General features: G+C 50.3%; 1 protein-coding gene across 1 annotated transcript in view; it reads left to right on the forward strand.

Moving 5' to 3' along the window:
- Window positions 1-19,679, forward strand: part of KSR2 (kinase suppressor of ras 2) — a 389,319-nt gene that overhangs the window by 361,161 nt on the left and 8,479 nt on the right. Inside the window, exons 16-17 of the mRNA XM_087857306.1 lie at window positions 14,544-14,640; window positions 15,655-15,788. Coding sequence (XP_087713432.1) covers window positions 14,544-14,640; window positions 15,655-15,788 — 231 coding nt within the window. The remainder of the gene's footprint in view (window positions 1-14,543; window positions 14,641-15,654; window positions 15,789-19,679) is intronic.

Here is a 19,679-nt window from a genome sequence, read left to right on the forward strand (position 1 = left end):
GATATTGGCTGGGAAGAGAAATGTCATTTTCAGGCTGCCAAAAAGAGTGTTAACATATGATCTAGAGAACCGATAAAATCCATAGTCTAATTCTTCCGAGCTGCCTAGTTGAAATAATTTATGAAATCACATCTGAGAGCCTTGACATTTAGCTTCTAATTTTGATAGAGATGATGATTTGTTGGCCCAATATGGTGGCATGTGTGTCAACTTCGAAGGCTCCTTCCTAGTTATAAACATTCTAAACCTGTGTCCCCAATCAAAGTTTTTAAAAATGGCTCTGTCAGTCATTAGCGTAGGTGTTCCTTCGCCTCCTCGTCCTTCCAGCACAGACAAGAAACTCAGCATTATACCAGGTAGGAAGAGTGGAAACATGGGTGTGGGCAGGGTATGGCAGGAAATCATGGAGAGGGGAGATGGGCTGTTTCCTGATGAATAAGACCTTTTGGAAGAAGTGGGGGGTGAAGGAAGGGTGTTCTTGGTGGAGGGGACGGTATATTCGAAAGCAAGAAGGTAGGAGAAAGAAGATGCCACCTTTAGAAAAGTATCGGTGGTTCAGTTGGATTGGAATAAATGGTGCCAGCTGAGGGGAGGAGGTATGGTGGGTCCCAAAGTCTAAGGTATCTTTGACCCTCAGGGATGAGTCATCGTAATATACGAGTAGATAGTTACTGATCCTTAGTGTGTGCCGGGCATGGTGCTGAACAGACTCTCGGTGCTACTGTGTGTTAATTAATGCTCACAGCAAACCATGGAGGTAGGAATATAATTCATCACCTTTTCATAGATGAGGCTCGGTCTTCATCCATTTGAGGTGCTTGCTATAACAAAATACCATAGAAAGAGTGGCTTACAAACAGACATTTATTTCTCATGATTCTGGAGGCTGGGAAGTCTGAGATCAAAGCACTGATAGATTCAGGGTCTAGTGAGAGCCTGCTTCTTGGCTCACAGGTGACTGTCTTGTCCCTGCCACCTCACGTGGTAGAAGGGGCAAGGGAGCTCCCTGGGGTCTCTTTTATAAGACATTAATCGCATTCATGAGGACTCCCCTCTCATGACCTAATCACCTCCCAAAGGCCCCACCTGCAAATACCAGCAGGAATCTGGGGGTGGACACAAGCATTCAGTCTATAGCAGGCTCCAGGAAGTTTCGTTCCTTGTCCAGCATTCCCCGGGGGGGTGAACCACAGAGGCGCAAATCAGTTTCAGCAGGAGGCTGTGGGGGGCTGATGAAACTCACAAAGACATGGGAGTAGAAGGTCTGGGCTCTGGTTTTGGGGGGAGGGGGCAGCATCACCGCGTACCAGCTCCAGGTTTGAGCCTCCGTTTCTTCACTGTACAATGGGGCCAACTCTGCCCACCCAACTCACCGCATGCTTGCAATGATGTGATTGACAGCTTCCATACTGGTGGACAGGGTGGTATAGAGACTGGCCTGACGTCTAGGCTCTGGCCCTGAGCTGTGTAGTATGGTCTGGCTGGTCCTGATTCTTTGTATACATCCCAGCCCCCTGCCTGGGCGTCCCCTCCCACTGGCCTCCCCAGAGCATCCCAAAGTGTATGTACCTTGCATGTGGAGACGGCTGGACACTGGCATGCTGAGATCTCTGCATCTCTGCCCTAGAAGCTTTGTAGATAGAAGCTAGGGATTTAAGGAGGCCTGAGAGGGCAAGATGACCCGGCAAATGTCGGGAAGGAATTCTCTTGGTGCCCTGGAGTTAAGAGCTTAAAGGGAAAAAAAAAAAAAGAACCCCAAATGAACTTGAGTGACGATTTTTGCCCATCTCCAAGAAATTGGCACAAACTTACATTTTGTTCGTGCACCTTCTAAATTGGGTTTTGGGGAATGACAGGACTTTGAATTGAAACAGATTACCAAGGTGAGGCTTGGTGACTAATGGAAATATTTGTAATAGGATTACATGGAGTTTTCATCTTTCCCATGAAGATGCAACATTGTCACAGGGCAACCTTTCAGGGCACGGAACCTGTGTTTTTAATCTCTCCGGACATTTATTTGCTGTTTTTAAATGATTGAGAGGTGAGGTCACATCCCTGGGGTGACTTGCTTTCTATCTGTGAGAAGCAGGAGAAAGCTATTAACAAAAACATGAAATTGAATCTCACCGAGCACAGGTTCCCATTCGCCTCTGCTTCTTTGAAACCACTCTTCTGCCCAGTTCCGTACAAATGGAGGTGTCTGTGGGCATTCGGAAGAGAACCGTGCTCCTTCAGCACCAAGGAGAATGCAGCTCCCATCGCAGAGACCGGTTTCCCTGGTGATGTTTACTGCGCAGGCGTGACCCTGGCCACAGTCTCCTGTTTTCATGTTGCTGTTGTCTCTTTCGTGCTCGTCTTATGCCCTCACTCGTGCTGTTGCTATGTGATTCAGTGCTATTTGGGGCTGGTGGTACCTATCCTGTGTCCTGGGAAACCCTGATTCATTTAATCCCCATACTGCAAACCTCCCCCTCCTGCCCCTCCAGCCTGCCTTGGACCCCCTGCGTTCTGGCTTTATCTAAAAAGCTGCTGGTGCAAAGGGCACAGTGCTATTTGCCATCAGGCTGGCAGAGCCGTGCATTGTAGAAATCGGCGGGGGGTTGGGGGAATGTTCCTTCCCCGATGGACAGCCTGCAAAATCAGGGGGTTTTCCTCTTTCCCATACCGGGGTTCCTCTGCACCTCTGCCAATGCAGCGGCAAGAAACGAGTGGGGATTTTTTGTAAACTTCTAGTTTTCTGTCTCTTTGAAACAACTGTACTGATTTTATTTCTATATCTCCTGAAGTTTGCCCATGGAAAGTATCCATACAGCTGAATTTTTAGTGTGTTTGCAAAATTGTGCCACTATCCCCACATCTAAGTGTAGAAGCTTTGACCACAGTCACTCCCTACCCCCACCCTCATCCACTCCCAGCCCCTGGCAACTTGAACTTCCGTCTTTCAGACCAAGAATCCATGTTTTTATGGGCACATGGCAAAGGCCGAGGGAAATGCAGACACAGAGCGCTTTCTGAGAGGTGAGAGACGCTGTGGCCGGTTCTGAGGTTGGCATGGCCATCCCTGCAGGACCCTCCCGACACCCGTCACAGAGACGTCCCCAGCCATAGACACAGACGTGCACATAAATGCAAAGATGCCCACACACATACGTACACGCGGATGCACAAACATAAACACGCATGCGTGTGTGACCTCTGTGCACCTCCCCCCACACGCAGATGCACTCACGTGTGTACGCACGGATTCATGAAGACATCCACGTACACACGTGGAGAGGGGCCCTGGCTCCCATAGAAACAAGAATGTATGTACGTGTGGGTACGCACAGACGTGTGTCACGCCTGTGGCTTTCGATTCAGCGACAGTGACCCATTGTGTGGTGGCAAAGGATTAGTAATTTCCTCCGTGGTGGCCCTGTGTGAGCCAGCAATGTGTCAGGAAGGTATTCTAAAGCAATTTGGGATTTGCCTCACTCGGATGAACATTCTTCCCGCTCATCTAGTTCCGGGGGGCTGCCTGAGAAGGCTCTGGCGGGGTGCGGTCTGAGGGTTCGGGCAGGGATTGTGGAGAGGAAGCCACAGGGACGCAAATATACATTATAAGACCCTGACTTGACATGCGTGGCCATGTTTGAGTCCTGGCACATCAGACCTGGGCGTGTGTGCCCCGGAGTCTCCTCCTGTCCAGCGGGCAGGGTAGGTGGCAACAGGCAGCCCACCCAGCCTGTCACCACCACTGTGTCACACAGGCCTGCATGTGTGCTGACCCAATTCTCCTTCCTTCTCCCTCATCAGCCAAACTGAACCCCAAGCAGAGCCCCATTCCTGCATGTGACAATTGCTGACACTTTTGTGTAGTGTCCGCCTTGCCGTCCAGACTCGCTATCCCACACCTAGCTGGGAGCGTTGGCCCACATGCGTGGACGGGTGAATGGCTGAGCGAATGGTTGAAGGAATGGAAAATCCACTTGGCCTTGACCGCACCTAGTTCCCAATGCAAAAGAGAATGGTTCAGATTTGTTCAACTCTGTCTAGTTCTAATAGCCCAATTTCTGTTGACCCACCCCAGTTTCTTAGAACAAGGGTGAACAAACCTTTTCTGTAAAGAGCCAGAGAGTAATTTAAAAAAAATTTTTTTTTAATTTTTATTTATTTTTTTCAGACAGTAAATATTCTCAGTTTTGCCATCCGCTCTCTGTGATGAGTGCTCAACTCTGCCATTTTAGCACGGAAGCAGCTGTAGACAGTGTACAGACAAAGGTGTGGCTGTGTGCCAATAAAACAGCATTTACCAGGTATTTCCTCTCCTCAGCCTGTGTCTGCTCTCTTCCAAATGCTCTGCGAACCCCTGACCTAGAGCAGTGCCAACAATGAGCTCACTGGGTGTGTGCTGGGGCACCCCACTCTCAAGAAAGGGAGAGGCGGTGGAGAGGGAGCTTCGGGCAAACGGGACCCGGATTCTGTTGCCACATCCTGGCTGCAAAGGATCCTGGGCAAGTCATTCATTCCCTTGAGCCTTTGGTTCTTCATCGGAAAAGTGGGAAGATGAACTGTTCCCCCACAGGGCTCTGGTGAGGCTTATCTCAGGAGCTTGGAAAGTGTCGGTTCCCTTGTCCCTCAGCCCTGTTCTTTTTATTTCCCAAAGAGGCCATGGTAGCGTAGTGGCGAAGAGCAAGACACTGATGTCAGACAGGTGGGGGGGTGGAGCAGGTAGCCAGTTCAACTTCATAGGTGTCGTCTGCAGGAGCCTAGCAAGTGACTTGACCTCCCTGAGTCTCAGTTTTCCCATCTGAAAGAGCAGAGGCACTTCCCTAATAAGGTTGAGGTTGGGAGTGCCTCTCTAGGTGACCCTTGAATGACATGGGTTTGAACTGCACAGGTTCATTTATATACAGATTTGTTTCTAGAAATACAGTACAGCAAATGTATTTTCTTTATGGTTCTCTTAACGCTTTTTCTCTAGCTTACCTTTTAAAAAAAAAATTTGTGCATTTGACAGAGAGCACAAGCAGGGGGAGCGGCAGGCAGAGGGAGAGGGAGAAGCAGGCTCCCCGCTGAGCAGAGAGCCCGAAGTGGGTCTCCATCCCAGGACCCCGGGATCATGACCTGAGCAGAACGCAGACACTTACCCATCCGAGCCACCCAGGCGCCCCTCTAGCTTACTTTATTGTGAGAATATGTATAGAATACGTATAGCATACAAAATATGTGTTAATCGACTTTCTGTGATCAGTGAGGCTTCTGGTCAGTTAAGTTTTCGGGGAGTCAGAAGTTACATGCAGATTTTCAACTGTGTGGGGACTCTGTGCCCCTGATCCCCGTGTCGTTTAAGGGCCAACTGTAGTTAAAGTCATTCATGTCAGATCCTTAGCAGAGTGCTCATGGGAAGGTTCTCAGCAAATGGTATTGATGATTCTTAGGAAGCAGCATGGCCCTAGGCCTGCCAAACACAGAATTTAGCCTCAAGCAGATCTGGGGGTTCAGCCTAGCCTGTGCCACTTGAAGCACCACCTTGGGAAATTGGATTTTCCTCTGTATTTTGGTGTCCCCTTTTCTTTCATGTAAGAGGTGGACCCAGTGCTCTGTAACACGAGTCTGTAGCCTGAATTCTAGAACTTTCTATACATGTTATCTTACATCATGGCCAGGTAGGTGCCACACTGAGGTCCATCTCCTGGGAAGGTAGAATCCTCCCATCCCTCTGCTGTTTCCCCTCCCCCATCTCCTTCCACCTGCTTGGGCCCTGACAAAAGTACCACGTGTTTATTAGGAGAAAACTTAGAAAAGAGAGATAAACGGGTGGGGGGGGGGAAGCTTGTAAAGCTCTTAATCCCACTACCTGGAAATAACCCTGCTGACACCTTGGAGTCTGTCCTCGGTGGGTTTTTAATGCATATAAATTAGGTGGGATGCATATACATTTTTTAAATGGTAATTCAGTTTACTGTTCAGCTTTAAAAAATATATATATGGTTCTGGTCAGGGAGCAGCAAGAACTGATGTGTTTTGGTATCCAGCCCCGGAAGGCAGGTCTGGTGGTCAGTGTGGTCTTTTGGTACTTTGTGCAGACAGGGGGGAGGCTGCACGCTTCATCACTGACTTGCTCTGGCTTGGCTCATGGTCTGTTTCAGAAAGATCTGCCCTGGCACCAAACACAGCTCTCCTCCCAGCTCCAGTGGGTGATGGGAAGAAGGAACGTGGTTGGAGCCATGCGTGCGTTCATTCACTCATTCCAGGAGCATTTCTGGAGCTCCTCCCCTGGGCCAGGCCAGCCCTGTGCTGCAGGGGGGCATCCAGGAGCTCTGAAGACCCCCTCAAATGGCCCAGTCCTCCTCAGCCTGCCCCGCTTGTCTCTGGATGGCGGCTGGGAATTCAGAAACAGAAACAGCGGACAGTGAGGGTCAGAAGGACAAGCTTTGAGCTGGGGGGAGGAGCGTCTCAGCTGAGCTCAGTGGACAACGTTTTCCAGAAGTCAGGCCAGCTTGAGTGGGTTCAATTTACTCCTCTTTGCCAAACCACCTTTTCCCAAGGGAGCTTCTAAAATCCTGGAAAGACGTGGTGCTTTCAGACCTGGACTCAAATCCGGAGCCTGGCACCTACTGACTATGGGACCCTGGGCAGGTGCCGTAACCCTCCTGCAGGTGAATTGCCTTGTTTGTAATCTAGTGTCTGCCCATCCTGGGAAGGATGGCCTGAGAAGTGCTCAGCTCAGTGCCTCGTCCCAGGGAGCCCCACAATGGAGACCTTTGTCCCACCTCGCCTCATTTCCAAGCAGTGCCGAGTAGTGGGTACTCAAAATGAACTCGGAGGCCACACACATACTCACACATATAACCACCGCCCTTCCCTCCTCGGCCCACTTCACACATCACAAAGCACGGCACATTCCAAAGGTTTCCAGGAGCCTGCCTGAGATCACACAGCCAGAAAGGGGCAGAATTTTATCCCAGATGGTTCTGATTCTAGAGGGTGTTCTCCTATCCAGACTGACTTATGGCCTCAGTCTCCCATCTGTACGAGGGGAATAACCACACCCACTTTAGAGGGCTCTTCGATGCATTGAATGAGATGATCCTGGGAAACCTTTGCCTCTGTCCTGGTCCCCTGGCCAGCCTTCAGGAGATGGTCATCATGAACAAGACGATACCTGCCCTTCTTGGAGAGAGGAGACAAGGGGCATAATTGAGAAGTTGCCAGAAAGCAGTGCAGTCTTTGCCCTGAGACAGCATGATGTGGTGGGAAGGGGGCCCCTGGTGTCTCCTCTTGAGATGCCAGCCTGACCACTTATTAATGGAGGCACCCAGCTCTCTCTCCTTCCTCTCTACCCGACCCCATATTAATTTCTCCATTGTCCTACTTGTAACTTATAGTTGCTCTATTTGCTAGTGTCGTTCTTCCACAAGAATGTAGGTTCCATCAGAACAAGGACATGGCCCTTTTTGTCCTGTCACTGCACATACCTGGCCTGTAGTACTCAGTTGTTGCATAATTGGCAGGAGGGAGGGGTTTGCAGGTATGGGGATTAAATGAGGGTTTCCCAGAGTGGAGGACAGGTACCGCTGGCCCCACTAGTATTGAATCACATAGGGTGAGACCGTCCTTTTCCTCTTCAATTCTCCTGGTGACATTAAGGGGAAAGCCTCCACCCAGGGTGAGTATCTAACACCTTCTTAGCCCTGACTTGCTAAACTTCCTTTTTTAACACAAAGAGGAGGCCCCAGGATCAAATCATTTGGCAGGCCACAATGCCCAGCTAGGATTTCATTTTGTTTGACATGTTGGCTTTCACTGTATTTACTTTTACATTTATCTGGGGCTGGAGATACTGGCTGCCAATGACAGAAGGTCATGATAAAGTTTCTTTTAAAAATACACTTATTTTTTCCAAGGCAGTGCGTCTAAAGGAAACTATTAGCAAGTGATAAGCAGTGTAAGGTGGCCGATGAGGCAAAAATCTTAAGGTGGTTCTGGAATGATTGCCATGAGACGTACAGTCTAACCTTTAGGAGATGATCAAAACGAAACAAACCAGTATGCTGCAGAGTTAGGGAGGAGGATGTCCCGGGATGTCTTTGGCCAAGGTCAAGAAGAATAGGTCTCGGATGGCGGCTGGACCACACAATGTGATTGGAGGCAGAGGCCCAGCTGGGCTACCATTTCCTGGAAGTCCTGCCCATAGCGAGCTGAAGGCTCATGCTTCCCCAGCTGGCTGCCTAAGCCAGCACTCCTACCCTTGTAAAGCCCAGACCACAGAGGGCAGAATGTCACCAGATGCCCAGAAGCATGAGGTCACAGTCAGGGGTAGGAGTTCTCACTAATTGGCACAGCCCTGTCTCCATACTTGAAGGGCCCAGAGCAGCCAGCCTTTGGCTTCTGCACTTAGCAAAATTGGATCCAGCCCTGGAGAGAAAAATCCAGCAAGACAGGGTCTAAGCTTCCTTGTCCCTCCCCACTTCTCCAAGCTTTGCAGCAGTATCAAAGGCGGGAGGGGGTGTGCATTAGCAAGAAGTAAGCCCTGCTTTCCTGGGCAGCTAGGCTCCTGCTTTGCGTCTTCCAGTGTCTGGCCAGCCACCATCCTCTTTGTCTGGCTGGGACATGAACCTTCTGCCACCAACCTCTTACTGAATGGAACTCTATAACTTCATTTCCTAGACGCGCGTCGGGTTAAGCGGGTGGCAAACAGCTGGCGCTTCTCACTTGCTTTCTGGCATTTCCCATTTTTAATAGGAAGTGAACGTGGCATTTTTTATTAGAAAGCCCCTGAGTCCGAGGTTTAATATCTTCAGTGTTAGATTCATGAACGACTTGGAAGTTAAAAGCTTGCCTACGGCTGGAATTTGATGGAGCACACAACTTGTCACTTGAAATGTGATTTATTTGCTCAAGGGAAGGGCGGGGGAGGAGAGGGGCAATTAAGTGGGTTTTGAGTTTTGAGTGGTGGGGAGTGCTTAGAAGTGAGTGAACAACCAAAGGGTTGTAAATCCCTTCTGACAGAATAGAGTGTTTTTAAGATAACAGCTGACTTTGAAATTAGCTGCCTTGGGAATTCTAATCAGGCAGAGCTAAGGACTGTTTCCACCCAACTGTTTGCTTTATTTGGAAGATTGACACTTGAGGGGGACAGGCCCTGGGAGGTGTTCTCTAGAGCTCAGCCATAGAGCCTTTGCTACCTTACTCAAATGTACCAGGCTTGGTCTTACCTCAGGGCCTTTGCACTGGCTGGTCCCTCAACCTGGAACTCTCTTCCTCCAGATTTTCACATGGCTGCCTTCTTTCTTCATTCAGCTCTTGGCATGGAGGTCACCTCCCTTGAGGGACTTAGCCTGACTATCCTAGCTAAAGAAGCCCCCAGCCCCAGCCCCCTCTGTCCAATAAATCTCTTTTTATTTTCCCCTTAGCACTTGTGCGTCTCTGAATATTTCATCTATTTGCCTGTTTACTTATTTATTGCCTGATGACTCCCCTGGCCAACCAGTCCCATGAGATTAAGGATGGGGCTGTCTTGCACACACCTAGAACAGTATCACCGACCCCTAGAATACTACCATGCCCACAGTGCCACACTCACTAAATGGATCGTGAATGTTACTGACTATCTCTGGGCCTCAGCGAAATGAGATTGGTCTTGAGCGGTGGCTCTCAAAGCGAGGTCCCTGGACCACCAGCATTAGCATGACCTGGAAGCTTGTTAGAAATGCCAATTCTCTGGGACCCAACCCAGACCCCCAGAACCAGAATTTCTCAGGGTGGGACCAGCCATCTTTGTTTTAAGAAGCTCTCCCAGGGGATTCTGATGTACCATCCAGTTTGTCAGCCACTGGCCTCATGCTTAAACACCTCTGAGTTCTCGGCAGGTGAAACTGCAGGAAGGGGAGCGGGTATGGCAGGGGAGACCATACATGCCCAGTCTAGAACATTCCAGTTTAAGACCAGACATACCTGAAAGCCATACTCCAGCCTAAAATAGGATTGCCAGAAACAACAAGATAAAACCACCTAGAAGGCTTATCGAGGACTCTTCTGTCCAAACTGGCTACTTTCTGTCTGCCAGAACAGTGACTAGGGAGAAATCTAGATGCCTGGGGCAGCCACTTCCCTTCCCTCCTCCAAACCCCTCAGCACCACGCCTGGGGACCCAGGCGTGTGTGAACAAATGGGGAGCGGGAGGGAGGGGAGTATGGCTCTCAGGTATGTCTGGTTGGATCCTTGTCCTCTTCTTGGAGAAACATGGTCATTTCGCAGAGAGAGGTACTGAGAGGGGAACGTGTGTGCATCCGTGCGCGCACTTGTGTGTGTGGGGCGGGGGGTGTGCAGGTGCTTACTGCCCCAGAACCTAGGGAGGTACTGACCAGATCCTTAAGCCACTAAAACACCTTCTCCTGACCTCCAGACTGACTGCCACCAAGGCCAGCAGGCTCAGTAACCCTCGTTGCCGTAGTAGTGACATTACGGTTACCATTCACTGAGGGCGTGTGACATGCTGGAGACTCAGGGAAAGTTATGGAGCAAAAGACGGGGGTTAAGAGCCTAAGCTCTGGAGCCAGGCTGCCTGGGTTCAAATCCCAGCTCCACTGAACCTCTCTGAGCCGCAGTTTCCTTATCTGTAAAACGTGGCCGATCCAAGACTTCAATAAATCCAAGATGCTATCAGTCACAGTGTGCACTGTGTATTCATGGACCACAAAGAAAGAAATACAGTGCTAACAAAACTGTTACCTGTTCATGAATAAGATACATTCTGATTCCAGACATGTTAAACTGCAAGGAAATGTGCATCTTGGAATCCATGAAATACGGCAAGAATACCCACCGTGTGGAGCTCTTGTGCCTAGGCTGGCAGCTGGCACCTAGAGAGGGCTCATGCACTTTAGCTGGTCATGTTACTACTACCCCCATTTTACAGATGAGGAAACTGAGATCAAAATCACTTCCCAAGGTCACCCAGCAAGTAGTAAATGGTAGAGTCAGATTTGGATTCCCTTGCCCGCGTGTCTCTTAAATGGCCCCAAAATCATGTCTGGTAACTGGGCACCCATACCATGGAGGAGATGAGAGAAAGATCAGGAACAGGCTGACATCATGTCTGTGCTGTGAGCAGGTCCTCTGTCCCTCTGGGTCTCCATAGCCTCATCTGCAGGAATAGGGCAATAGTGTGGACCCTGCAGGGCTGCTGTGAGGATTTGTGGAGGTGACTTAGGTCCCACACATAGGCTCAGTAAGCCTTTATCCTCTCCTCCCTTCCCTTCTCCACCTCCCACCCTGCAAGTGGCTTTTTGGGCTCTGCTGTTAGCCACAAAAACCCCAAGCTCAGAGCAGTTGCCAAAGATACTTGGACTGACTTGCCTGGAGTATCCGAACCTCACCCACCCTGGACACCTGCCTGATGCCTGCTCCTACTTAGAGATCAGCCTTCTCCCTGCACCTGCTCTCCAACTCAGCCCCCAGTACACACGTGGCAGGCACAGCCCGGAGCCCCTAATTCCCCTGCAGACACTGCCTCTCAGGACTGTATGAAGAGCTTAGAAGTGGATACCTGGGGGGCGCTTGGGGGGCTCAGTCAGTTAAGCATCTGCCTTCAGCTCAGGTTGTGACCCCGGGGTCCCAGGATCGAGTCCCACATCAGGCTCTCTGCTCAGCAGGGAGCCTGCTTCTCCTTCTGCCTTTCTCTCTCTCTCTCATGAATAAATACACAAAATCTTAAAAAAAAAAAAAAAGTGGATGCCTGGGATATCAGTGTTGGTTTAGATTTTCTTGTAAATTTCAACACCATGTATTGTTCATCCTCGCCGATTTGTTTAAAGCAAACTTTTTAAGTATAATATCTGGCAAAGTGTCCAGATCCTAAGAGCACAACCTGATGAATTTCCACTAAATTCACACTCCTGTGCCAGCACCCCAATCAAAACAGAACATTGCCTGCCCACTGCCCCCCTCCCCGGACCCCTCATGCCCTCTCCAGCCTCCCCAGCCCCCAAGGGTCACCACTACACTGACTTCTAGCATCCCGGTCAGTTTTGCCTGCTTTTGCACTTTGTACGTAGGGAATCATTCCGTGTGAGTCTTGTGTGTCTGGCTTTTGTTCAACATTGTGAACAGTGTGTTTATGTTTTTTTGTCCTTTAGCAATAGTTCGTTATACAGTATAGTACAAACATACACTGTTACACGGTTCTTTCACAATCGATCCATCTTTCTGTGGAAGAACATTTGGATCAGCTCCAGTGCGGGGCTATTGTGAATGGATTGCTATTAACATGGTAATACATTCTGGCATATCCGTGGGTGAATATGAGTATGCATGCCTGTTGGATATATACTTAGGGGAGGAATTGCCCATCGTGGGTTATTTGTGTATTTCACTTTGGTAGCCGTGCCAGGCTGTGATGGTACGAATTTACATCCCACCGGTGGGTGTTGCTTTCTCTGGCAGCCCCAGAAACCACAGGGTAGTGAGAGAAGCAAAGGTTTTAGCAGCAGCTCCTGGAGGGGAAGATGTGAGCAGAGAAAGAAGGTGGGATGGGTATGTGAAACCTGCCACTAGTATGAGGTTACCCTGGGAAGGAGAGTCTGGGAGTCTGGGAGCCTGTTGCCGTGATTAGCTTTGTCATACGCAGTGGGGACGGTATTTTCTGCGCTCTGGCCTGTAAGGAGTGTAGGTGGCTATTCAAGAACTGAGTATCCAGGGGAGGGAGTCCACCCACAGTCTCCACCATCCCCAATATTTAAATGTCAATATGGCTTAATTGGCTGCACAGCCCACTCCCTCCCCCTCTCCTGTAGCAGCCATAGCAAATGTACCCCTAGGACAGCAACAACAGGGGACAGCCTTGAGTCACCATAGCTGCCTCCTGCCAGCTTACCGGGCAACCCTGGACAGGTGAATCAGACTTCCTGGGAGTCAGCTGCCCTGAGAATCTCACCTTAAGGAAGTGAAGAAATGAATCTTAACGAAGATCATGGGTAGCATTTTGGATGGATATATGGGTGGACAGGTGGATACGGAGCTAGGTAGATAGGAATATACTAGATGGACAAGCAGATGTGATGTGTATATAAATATATAATATGTATTTGCACAAGGGTGTGTGTGCGTTTGCCATTTTATTGATCATTGCCTCTCCTAACAGCCAGCATTTCGTGAGCACTTAATATGCGTCAGGCACGGAGAGATACCCAAACCCTTAACACACCTGATTTCATGTGATTCTCCTTAACAATCTCGTAAGGCAGGAAATATTGACCCATTTTACAGGTAATGAAAATGAGGCTCAGAGAGGTTAACTCACCTGCCTGGGGTCAGTGCTGACAAGCCAGCATTCTAACCCCCAGAGTTTGACTAGGCCCCTGTTCTAACTGCTGTGCTATACTTTCCAGCACATGCCAGGCACCTCCCTGGGCTCCTTCTCTCATTCAGTCCTCGTAGTGACTCTACTAGGTAGGTATTCTCCTTGATAGCTGAGGAAACCAAGGCCCAGAGGGGTTAAGTAACCCACCCAAAGACACACAGTAAGGAGCACAGCTGCGATCCAAACTAAGGTCCCTCTGCCACAGTTCTAGCTCCAACCACACGATCTCACGAAGTCTAACATGTAACAAGTTCTCGAAAAATATTACAGGAAGGACTAACAGTCTTTTAGCAAGGAAGTCCTAGATTAAAAGAAAAATTCAAGCCATTATTTTGACCTAAGATGGAACATGAACTTTCCTAATATCATCCCTTCCTCTTTCAACCAACACCGGCTACTATGAGCCAGACATAGTGCTAAGGGTGGTGAAAGCAGTGATGAATCTAGAATTCATTCATTCACTCACTCATTCCATGACCATGTACTAAGGACCTGCTGTGTGCGTGCCAGGAACTGAACGCACTGCGGGAAGGACAGACGGATGGGCATTCAGGCAACTAAATGGGGAGGTGTGGCCATCCCTGCATTAACGTCCTTTGTCATCTTGTCATTTATCATACACCACTGGTCCTCGAAATGAACTCAATGAGGCTGAAAATAGTTTGAAAAGCCCTCTATGTCGACAGGCATCTGGTCTGGGGGGAGGTGGATCGGTTCTGACACCCCACCGTCTGAAGGCTTGAATGCATCATTGGCCGATGGTACTTGGTGGACGTGAGCCACGACTTTGCTGGTGTTTTATCACTGTCCCTCAGCAGCTTCGGGCGAGCAGGAGCAGCTGGGACAAGTGGCTGGCAGAGTGCTGTCTGAGTGGTGTCTGAGGACCCCAGAAGTTGTTGGTTTATGTGCGGCTCTCCTTCTGTGCAACTCTGGGACAGATGGAGCTTGGCAAGCCTGCCTCTGGACTGGGTTAGATTCTGCAGGTATCCTGCAATGCCAGGGTGGGGGTGTCGGTGATAGAACGTGTCCCCCCCCGATCTGCATCCCAGAACCAGATCTGAGGTCCAGTTACAGGCTCCTGATCCAATAGGAAACTAGTGGCACCTCCACTCTTACTTGTCACATCTAACAACCACTGTGGGTCACTGTCATCTGAACAACTGCCAATCATATATTTTGTCCTTTCGCTTTCCAGCCTGTGTAAGGGACGGACGCTCTATTCTGTGGTGAGGGACGCCAAAATCGTCCTGGATGTCAACAAAACGAGGCAGATTGCCCAAGAAATTGTGAAGGTACCACAGGGGCTGGGGCTCCCTCCCGAGATGCATGGTATGGCTTCAGACCAACAGTCTGGATTAAAAAAAAAAAAAAAATAGACTTGATCTGAAAAATACCAGACTGTAGGTGAGGAAGAGTTTTGCCCGGACGGCACCAGTAGGGTTGGTCTCCGATGTTTGGTTGCCATCTGCTGCCTCATCATCGTGATAATTGGGCCTGTTGTGGGGACCCGGAGAAGTTGGTGCCGCTCGAATCCCTTACCCTTCGGATGCTTGAATTCCCAGGAGCGCACGCCGTCTCTCTCCGCAGCTGCTGGGGAAACATCCAATTGTTGCGAGTAGTTTGGGATTAAAACAAACTGGAACATCGTCTGTTTTCTGGCAGGTGCCTCATTAGTCAGTTGACTGGGGTTTTTAGTTCCTCTCGGAAGTGTCAGGACTGAGCTGTTAGAGGAGATAAAACGGGACTGCTCATAGAGGCGAAACACCAAAAATCTAGCGACTCCCCCTTGAGCGAGACCTCCACTAGACTCTCTCCTCTGTGCTCTTGGTCTCTGGCTCATGATCCGTCCCTTGAGGAACCCAGCGCGTTCTGCACTGATACGGGTTAAGTGGATAGAAAACAAATCTCCTTCAGAGGAGTTATTTTTTCAAGAGGAAGTGTGGGGAGGTGGTGGGTGGAATTCCTTTCTCCGGGGACCTCCTCTCCGTTTTTGTCTTCACTTTTTTCCCCCCACTAGGGACATCTTTCTTTGTTGCTTCTTTAGGAAGCAGAAGAGCTAAGTGGGAGCAGTTTGGCGGGAGTCCGAGGGTGGTGGCGGATGTGTGTCTTGGGGACCCTGCCTGTTCCCACTTGTCATGACTTCTCTCACCGCACCTCCGAGCCTCTGCGTTGGGGTCCCCGGAACTGCGGCTGTTCGGGGCGCTCTTGTTGGAAAGGCAGGGAGGGTGAACCCAAGCCGGGATAGCAGCAGCAGCAGCAAGTGCTCAGGTGTTCCATGAAAATTCCCATTTCCTTGCTTCCTGCAGGGCATGGGGTACCTCCACGCAAAGGGGATCCTGCACAAGGACCTCAAGTCAAAGAATGTCTTCTATGACAACGGCAAGGTGGTGATCACAGACTTCGGGCTCTTCAGCATTTCCGGGGTGCTGCAGGCTGGCAGGTGAGTCGCGGTGGAAGGGCCCAGTGGAGTTCTTGGCCGATGACAGTCGGGGGTGAGAAGTCACCCAAATGGCATCCGTGATGGAGACTGGGTGTTGGGCCTGAGGTCGCTTAGCTGGGCGGCTAGGCTGCTGCTGATGCCAGGTCAGGCCGTGATTCCCCGGGGGGGGCCTGTCTTGCAAGTGGTGCCTTTAAGCACACGGGCGTTATTGGGCACAGAGGATCCCCAAATCCTGGAAGCCTTTGCCCTCGAATTTAACTGGAAGACCCTCCCTTTGCCCTGAGTACGCACCCAGAAGCTAGAACCACCCGAGTCCTTGCTCAAAGTTTTCTTATGAATTGATCCATTTGGGTGCAGTAAAAGTCCTAAGGGATTTAAAGTCAGCCCCCCCCCCCCCCCCGCCGTGGCCTCCCCTTGGCTCTGCCACTTAATCACTGTGACGTTAGTTATACTCCTGGAACTTTCCTGAACTTCAGTTTCCATGTCTGCAAGAAAAATGACAGTGTGATCGTGCCCACCTTGTAGGATCCTTGTGTGCTTGAAACAACACAGTCAAGCGTCCACCGCAGGGCCCGGAGCACAGGAAACACTACACAGGGAGTAGCTGCTGCTGAGTCGTTGTAATTACTATAAATTTGCGTATCCCTCCCCCAGTGTCACCCAGGAGAATCATTAACCATCCCGAAGTAATTAACTCTCAGGAGCCGCTCAGCCAAGGGCAAGCTGCCTTGAGTTGACCATGAGAAACAGCTTGATTCCAAATAAACAACCCATGATTCAGGAGGTCTGCCCTCTCCGACTTTTAATTTGGAGTGTGGACGCTCGTGTGTGTGTATACACACACACACACACACACACATACACACACACACACACACACACACACTTAAAAACCCCGCGGTTTTCTCTCATCACGCCTCTTATAACCTGTGCGTTCCTCCTCCGGATGGCAGCCCCACACTCTCCTTTCACTGGTTTCAGCTGCTTCGAGGGACCGATCTCTTTGAGGTCCACCCCAGGGCCCCCCCCAAGGTGAATTCTGTTCGTGCTATAGAATGCCTTGCATCTAAGAGCGCCCCAAAATCAGCAATGGTCTGGCTGCTTTCTGTGTGATCTAGAAACAGGACGCGTAACAGAAGCGTAATTTTCTCTTCGGGTCTTGCTCCGCCCAGAAAGATTCAGTGCAGTCTCCACAACTATGTGGACACGGAAGACGAGAAAAGAAGTAGGTAATGAACAAAGAGATCAGTGGATAGGTAGGCGGAGAGAGTCCCTCGACTCGGAACCCAACAAGCCAGGAGGGCCGAACCGTGTGCCTTCTTCCCTCCCTCTCCCCAGCAGCACTGCCAAGCCGGTTTGCGGGTGGAGAGGTTGCATGCGCGCCCGTGCTCATGCGCACACGTGTGACACAAGTCCGTTCGTCCATCACCCCAGGCTAAGGGGCAGAGGAAGCAGTTGGTAACATCACTGTGAACTCAAGGATGTGTGTCCAGACCAAAAGAGGCCCAGCAGATGCTTTCGTGAACCGGCCTCAAGGCTCTTAAAAAAAAAAATCTGATTCCTCCCACCCGGAGCCATGTCCACACCCTCCCCCCCAACTGTCCTTGCCAGTAGATTCTCCCGCAGGAGGAGGAAAGGGGGCAGGACCTCTGATTTTCTCCCTTTTGGGTCTTGGTTTTTCTAAAGCCCCAGGGTAAAGAGGAAGAAAGGAAATGGAATGACGTGAGCATCCTTTCCTTTACCTCATTCACAGAGGCCCAGTGTCAACCGGGAAGCAAGTTCAAGTCAAGGGCAAGGTGGCTGCTGGCCTTGTTGTCCAGCCGGCACTCCCGCACACTACCCCTACCTAGCCTTGTCATCTACACAAATCCCAGGCAGTGTCGGGAGAGGCCAGGGAGCCCTCAGCGACCTCTCCTAGAAGAAATCCACATTTCTTGCCTTGCCCATGAGTCCCCATCGGGGGTCTCCTGTGGTGGTTGAATGTTCCCTGCTGCAGTTGTATGTAGGGCTTAGTTTTCGTGGAAGGTTTCAGTTTGCTCCCTAAGGGTGCCATTTCTCCAGAAATTGCTGGAAAATTGTGGTTGGGAGTCTCTGGGGTCACTTGTTACATCCATGGGTTTGGGCAGGTCACTTAAGTGTTTTGAAGCTCTGTGTCCTCATCCACGGAACAGGGGTCTTACTCATCCCATCATGGGTTTGTTGGGATGAAGTGCGATAGATAACCTGGGGCAATAGGCACTCAGCAGGGGCTGCTTGCTGTCTGCACCCACCCCAGCCCCAGTTAGAGCCTGAGGCGTTCACAGTGCTGGGTTCCCAGCAGGGGGAGAACTGCCGGGCCTGGGCAGGGGTGGGGGTTACCCAGTGAAATGAGCGTGTCCTGAACATCCAGACAGACCCCGGGGGTTCCCCCGAGCCCATCCCCAGCATTGCCAGCATATAGCTGCTCTGCCATCCTCGAGAAAAGGTGTCATTTTCCATGCCAGCGCTATCATGCCAGCCACCCACAGGCTCTTATTAATCATAATAATAACCATAATGAAGATGATTTGAGTTTGTCACCGGTGGGCCCATCGCCATGGGAACGGGACATCCCAGAGTGTCTGGGCCAGGCCTGGCATCCCGCCCCCTCCCACCCTGGGCTGATGGCTGGGGAGTGGCCAGCACCCCTCCTCCTGGCCCAGCCTGCAGTTGCAAATCTGCACCCAGCCAGCGAGTCCAGAATAGGCAGCAAGGGCGGTCAGAAGACGATCAGAACTGGGGTGCTCTCCCTTTCAGCAGCAGCACCCCATCTCACCACACCCCCAATGGTCTGGTGGTGCCTAGAGAGTGTCGGCTGGCTCAGGCCACGGCCCTTCCTTCTTAGATGATGTTCTTACTTTGGGCTGTAGTCTCAACTCCATCTCTGAGTGTTCAAGATGTAAACATATCCATAGGTAATAATTCTGTCTAATAATCCCGTGGCCCTGACAGCTGACACAGCCCTGCGCCAGTGTTGTGTGAGATTAATGTGCCCATTGTGCAGATGGGAAAGTGGAGACTCAGGTCTGCTCAGGGTCACATGGTTAGTAAGCAGCAGATAGGTCCTTAAGTCCTGCAGGCATCCCCAGTTGTGGAAGCAAGAACTCATTGGGCCCTGCCAACTCAATGGCTTGCCAATGGATTTGGGTCTTACTTCCTAGCAGAGGACGTGTTCTACCACGTCTGCTGTGTAGAGCTATCCCTGTGTTACTGGTGCCAAAAGACTGAAATTTGGACTATTTCTTTATTTTATGTATAAATGAGAACAGTGATTCTCACCTGGGGCTCTCCTGCCCTCCCCACTCCTCCAGGGATATTTGTGATGTCTGGAGACCTTTTTAGTTGTCACAACAGGGGAGGGGGTCATCCTGGTGTTCAGTGGGGGGAGGCCAGGGACGCAGCTACACATCTTACACTACACAAAACAGGCCCCCGCCACAAAGAATCATCCAGCCCCCGAAGTCCTGGGACCTCTCTTCTCAGGGTTCTCTCCTCCCCCGATGTGTGGTCCACAAGATAACTTTAGGGATGACGTGAATAAGTATTTTTCATCTTAATTTTCATGTGTACTGAAAAAGTCCTAGTTCCCATGTATGGTCATGGTAAGAAGTAAATGAAAAACCCCATTTGTAGTAATAATAATTGAGAACAGCCCTGTCCAATAGACAGAAGACACAGAAGACTATGTAATTTTAACTTTGATTAAAATTAAATCAAATTTAAAGTTCAATTCTTCAGCTGCACTAGTTGGATTTCAAGTGCCCAATGGACATGATGGCTCATGGCTGCCATATTGGATAGCACAGACAGACGGAGAACATTTCCATCATCATGGAAAGTTCTATGGGATAGTGCCGCTCTAGAAGGTGTTCA

The sequence above is a fragment of the Ursus americanus genome, chromosome 30 (genome assembly GCF_024610735.1).
Source record: "Ursus americanus isolate L20-20 chromosome 30, mUrsAme1.1.p, whole genome shotgun sequence".
Classification (NCBI taxonomy): Eukaryota; Metazoa; Chordata; class Mammalia; order Carnivora; family Ursidae; genus Ursus; species Ursus americanus.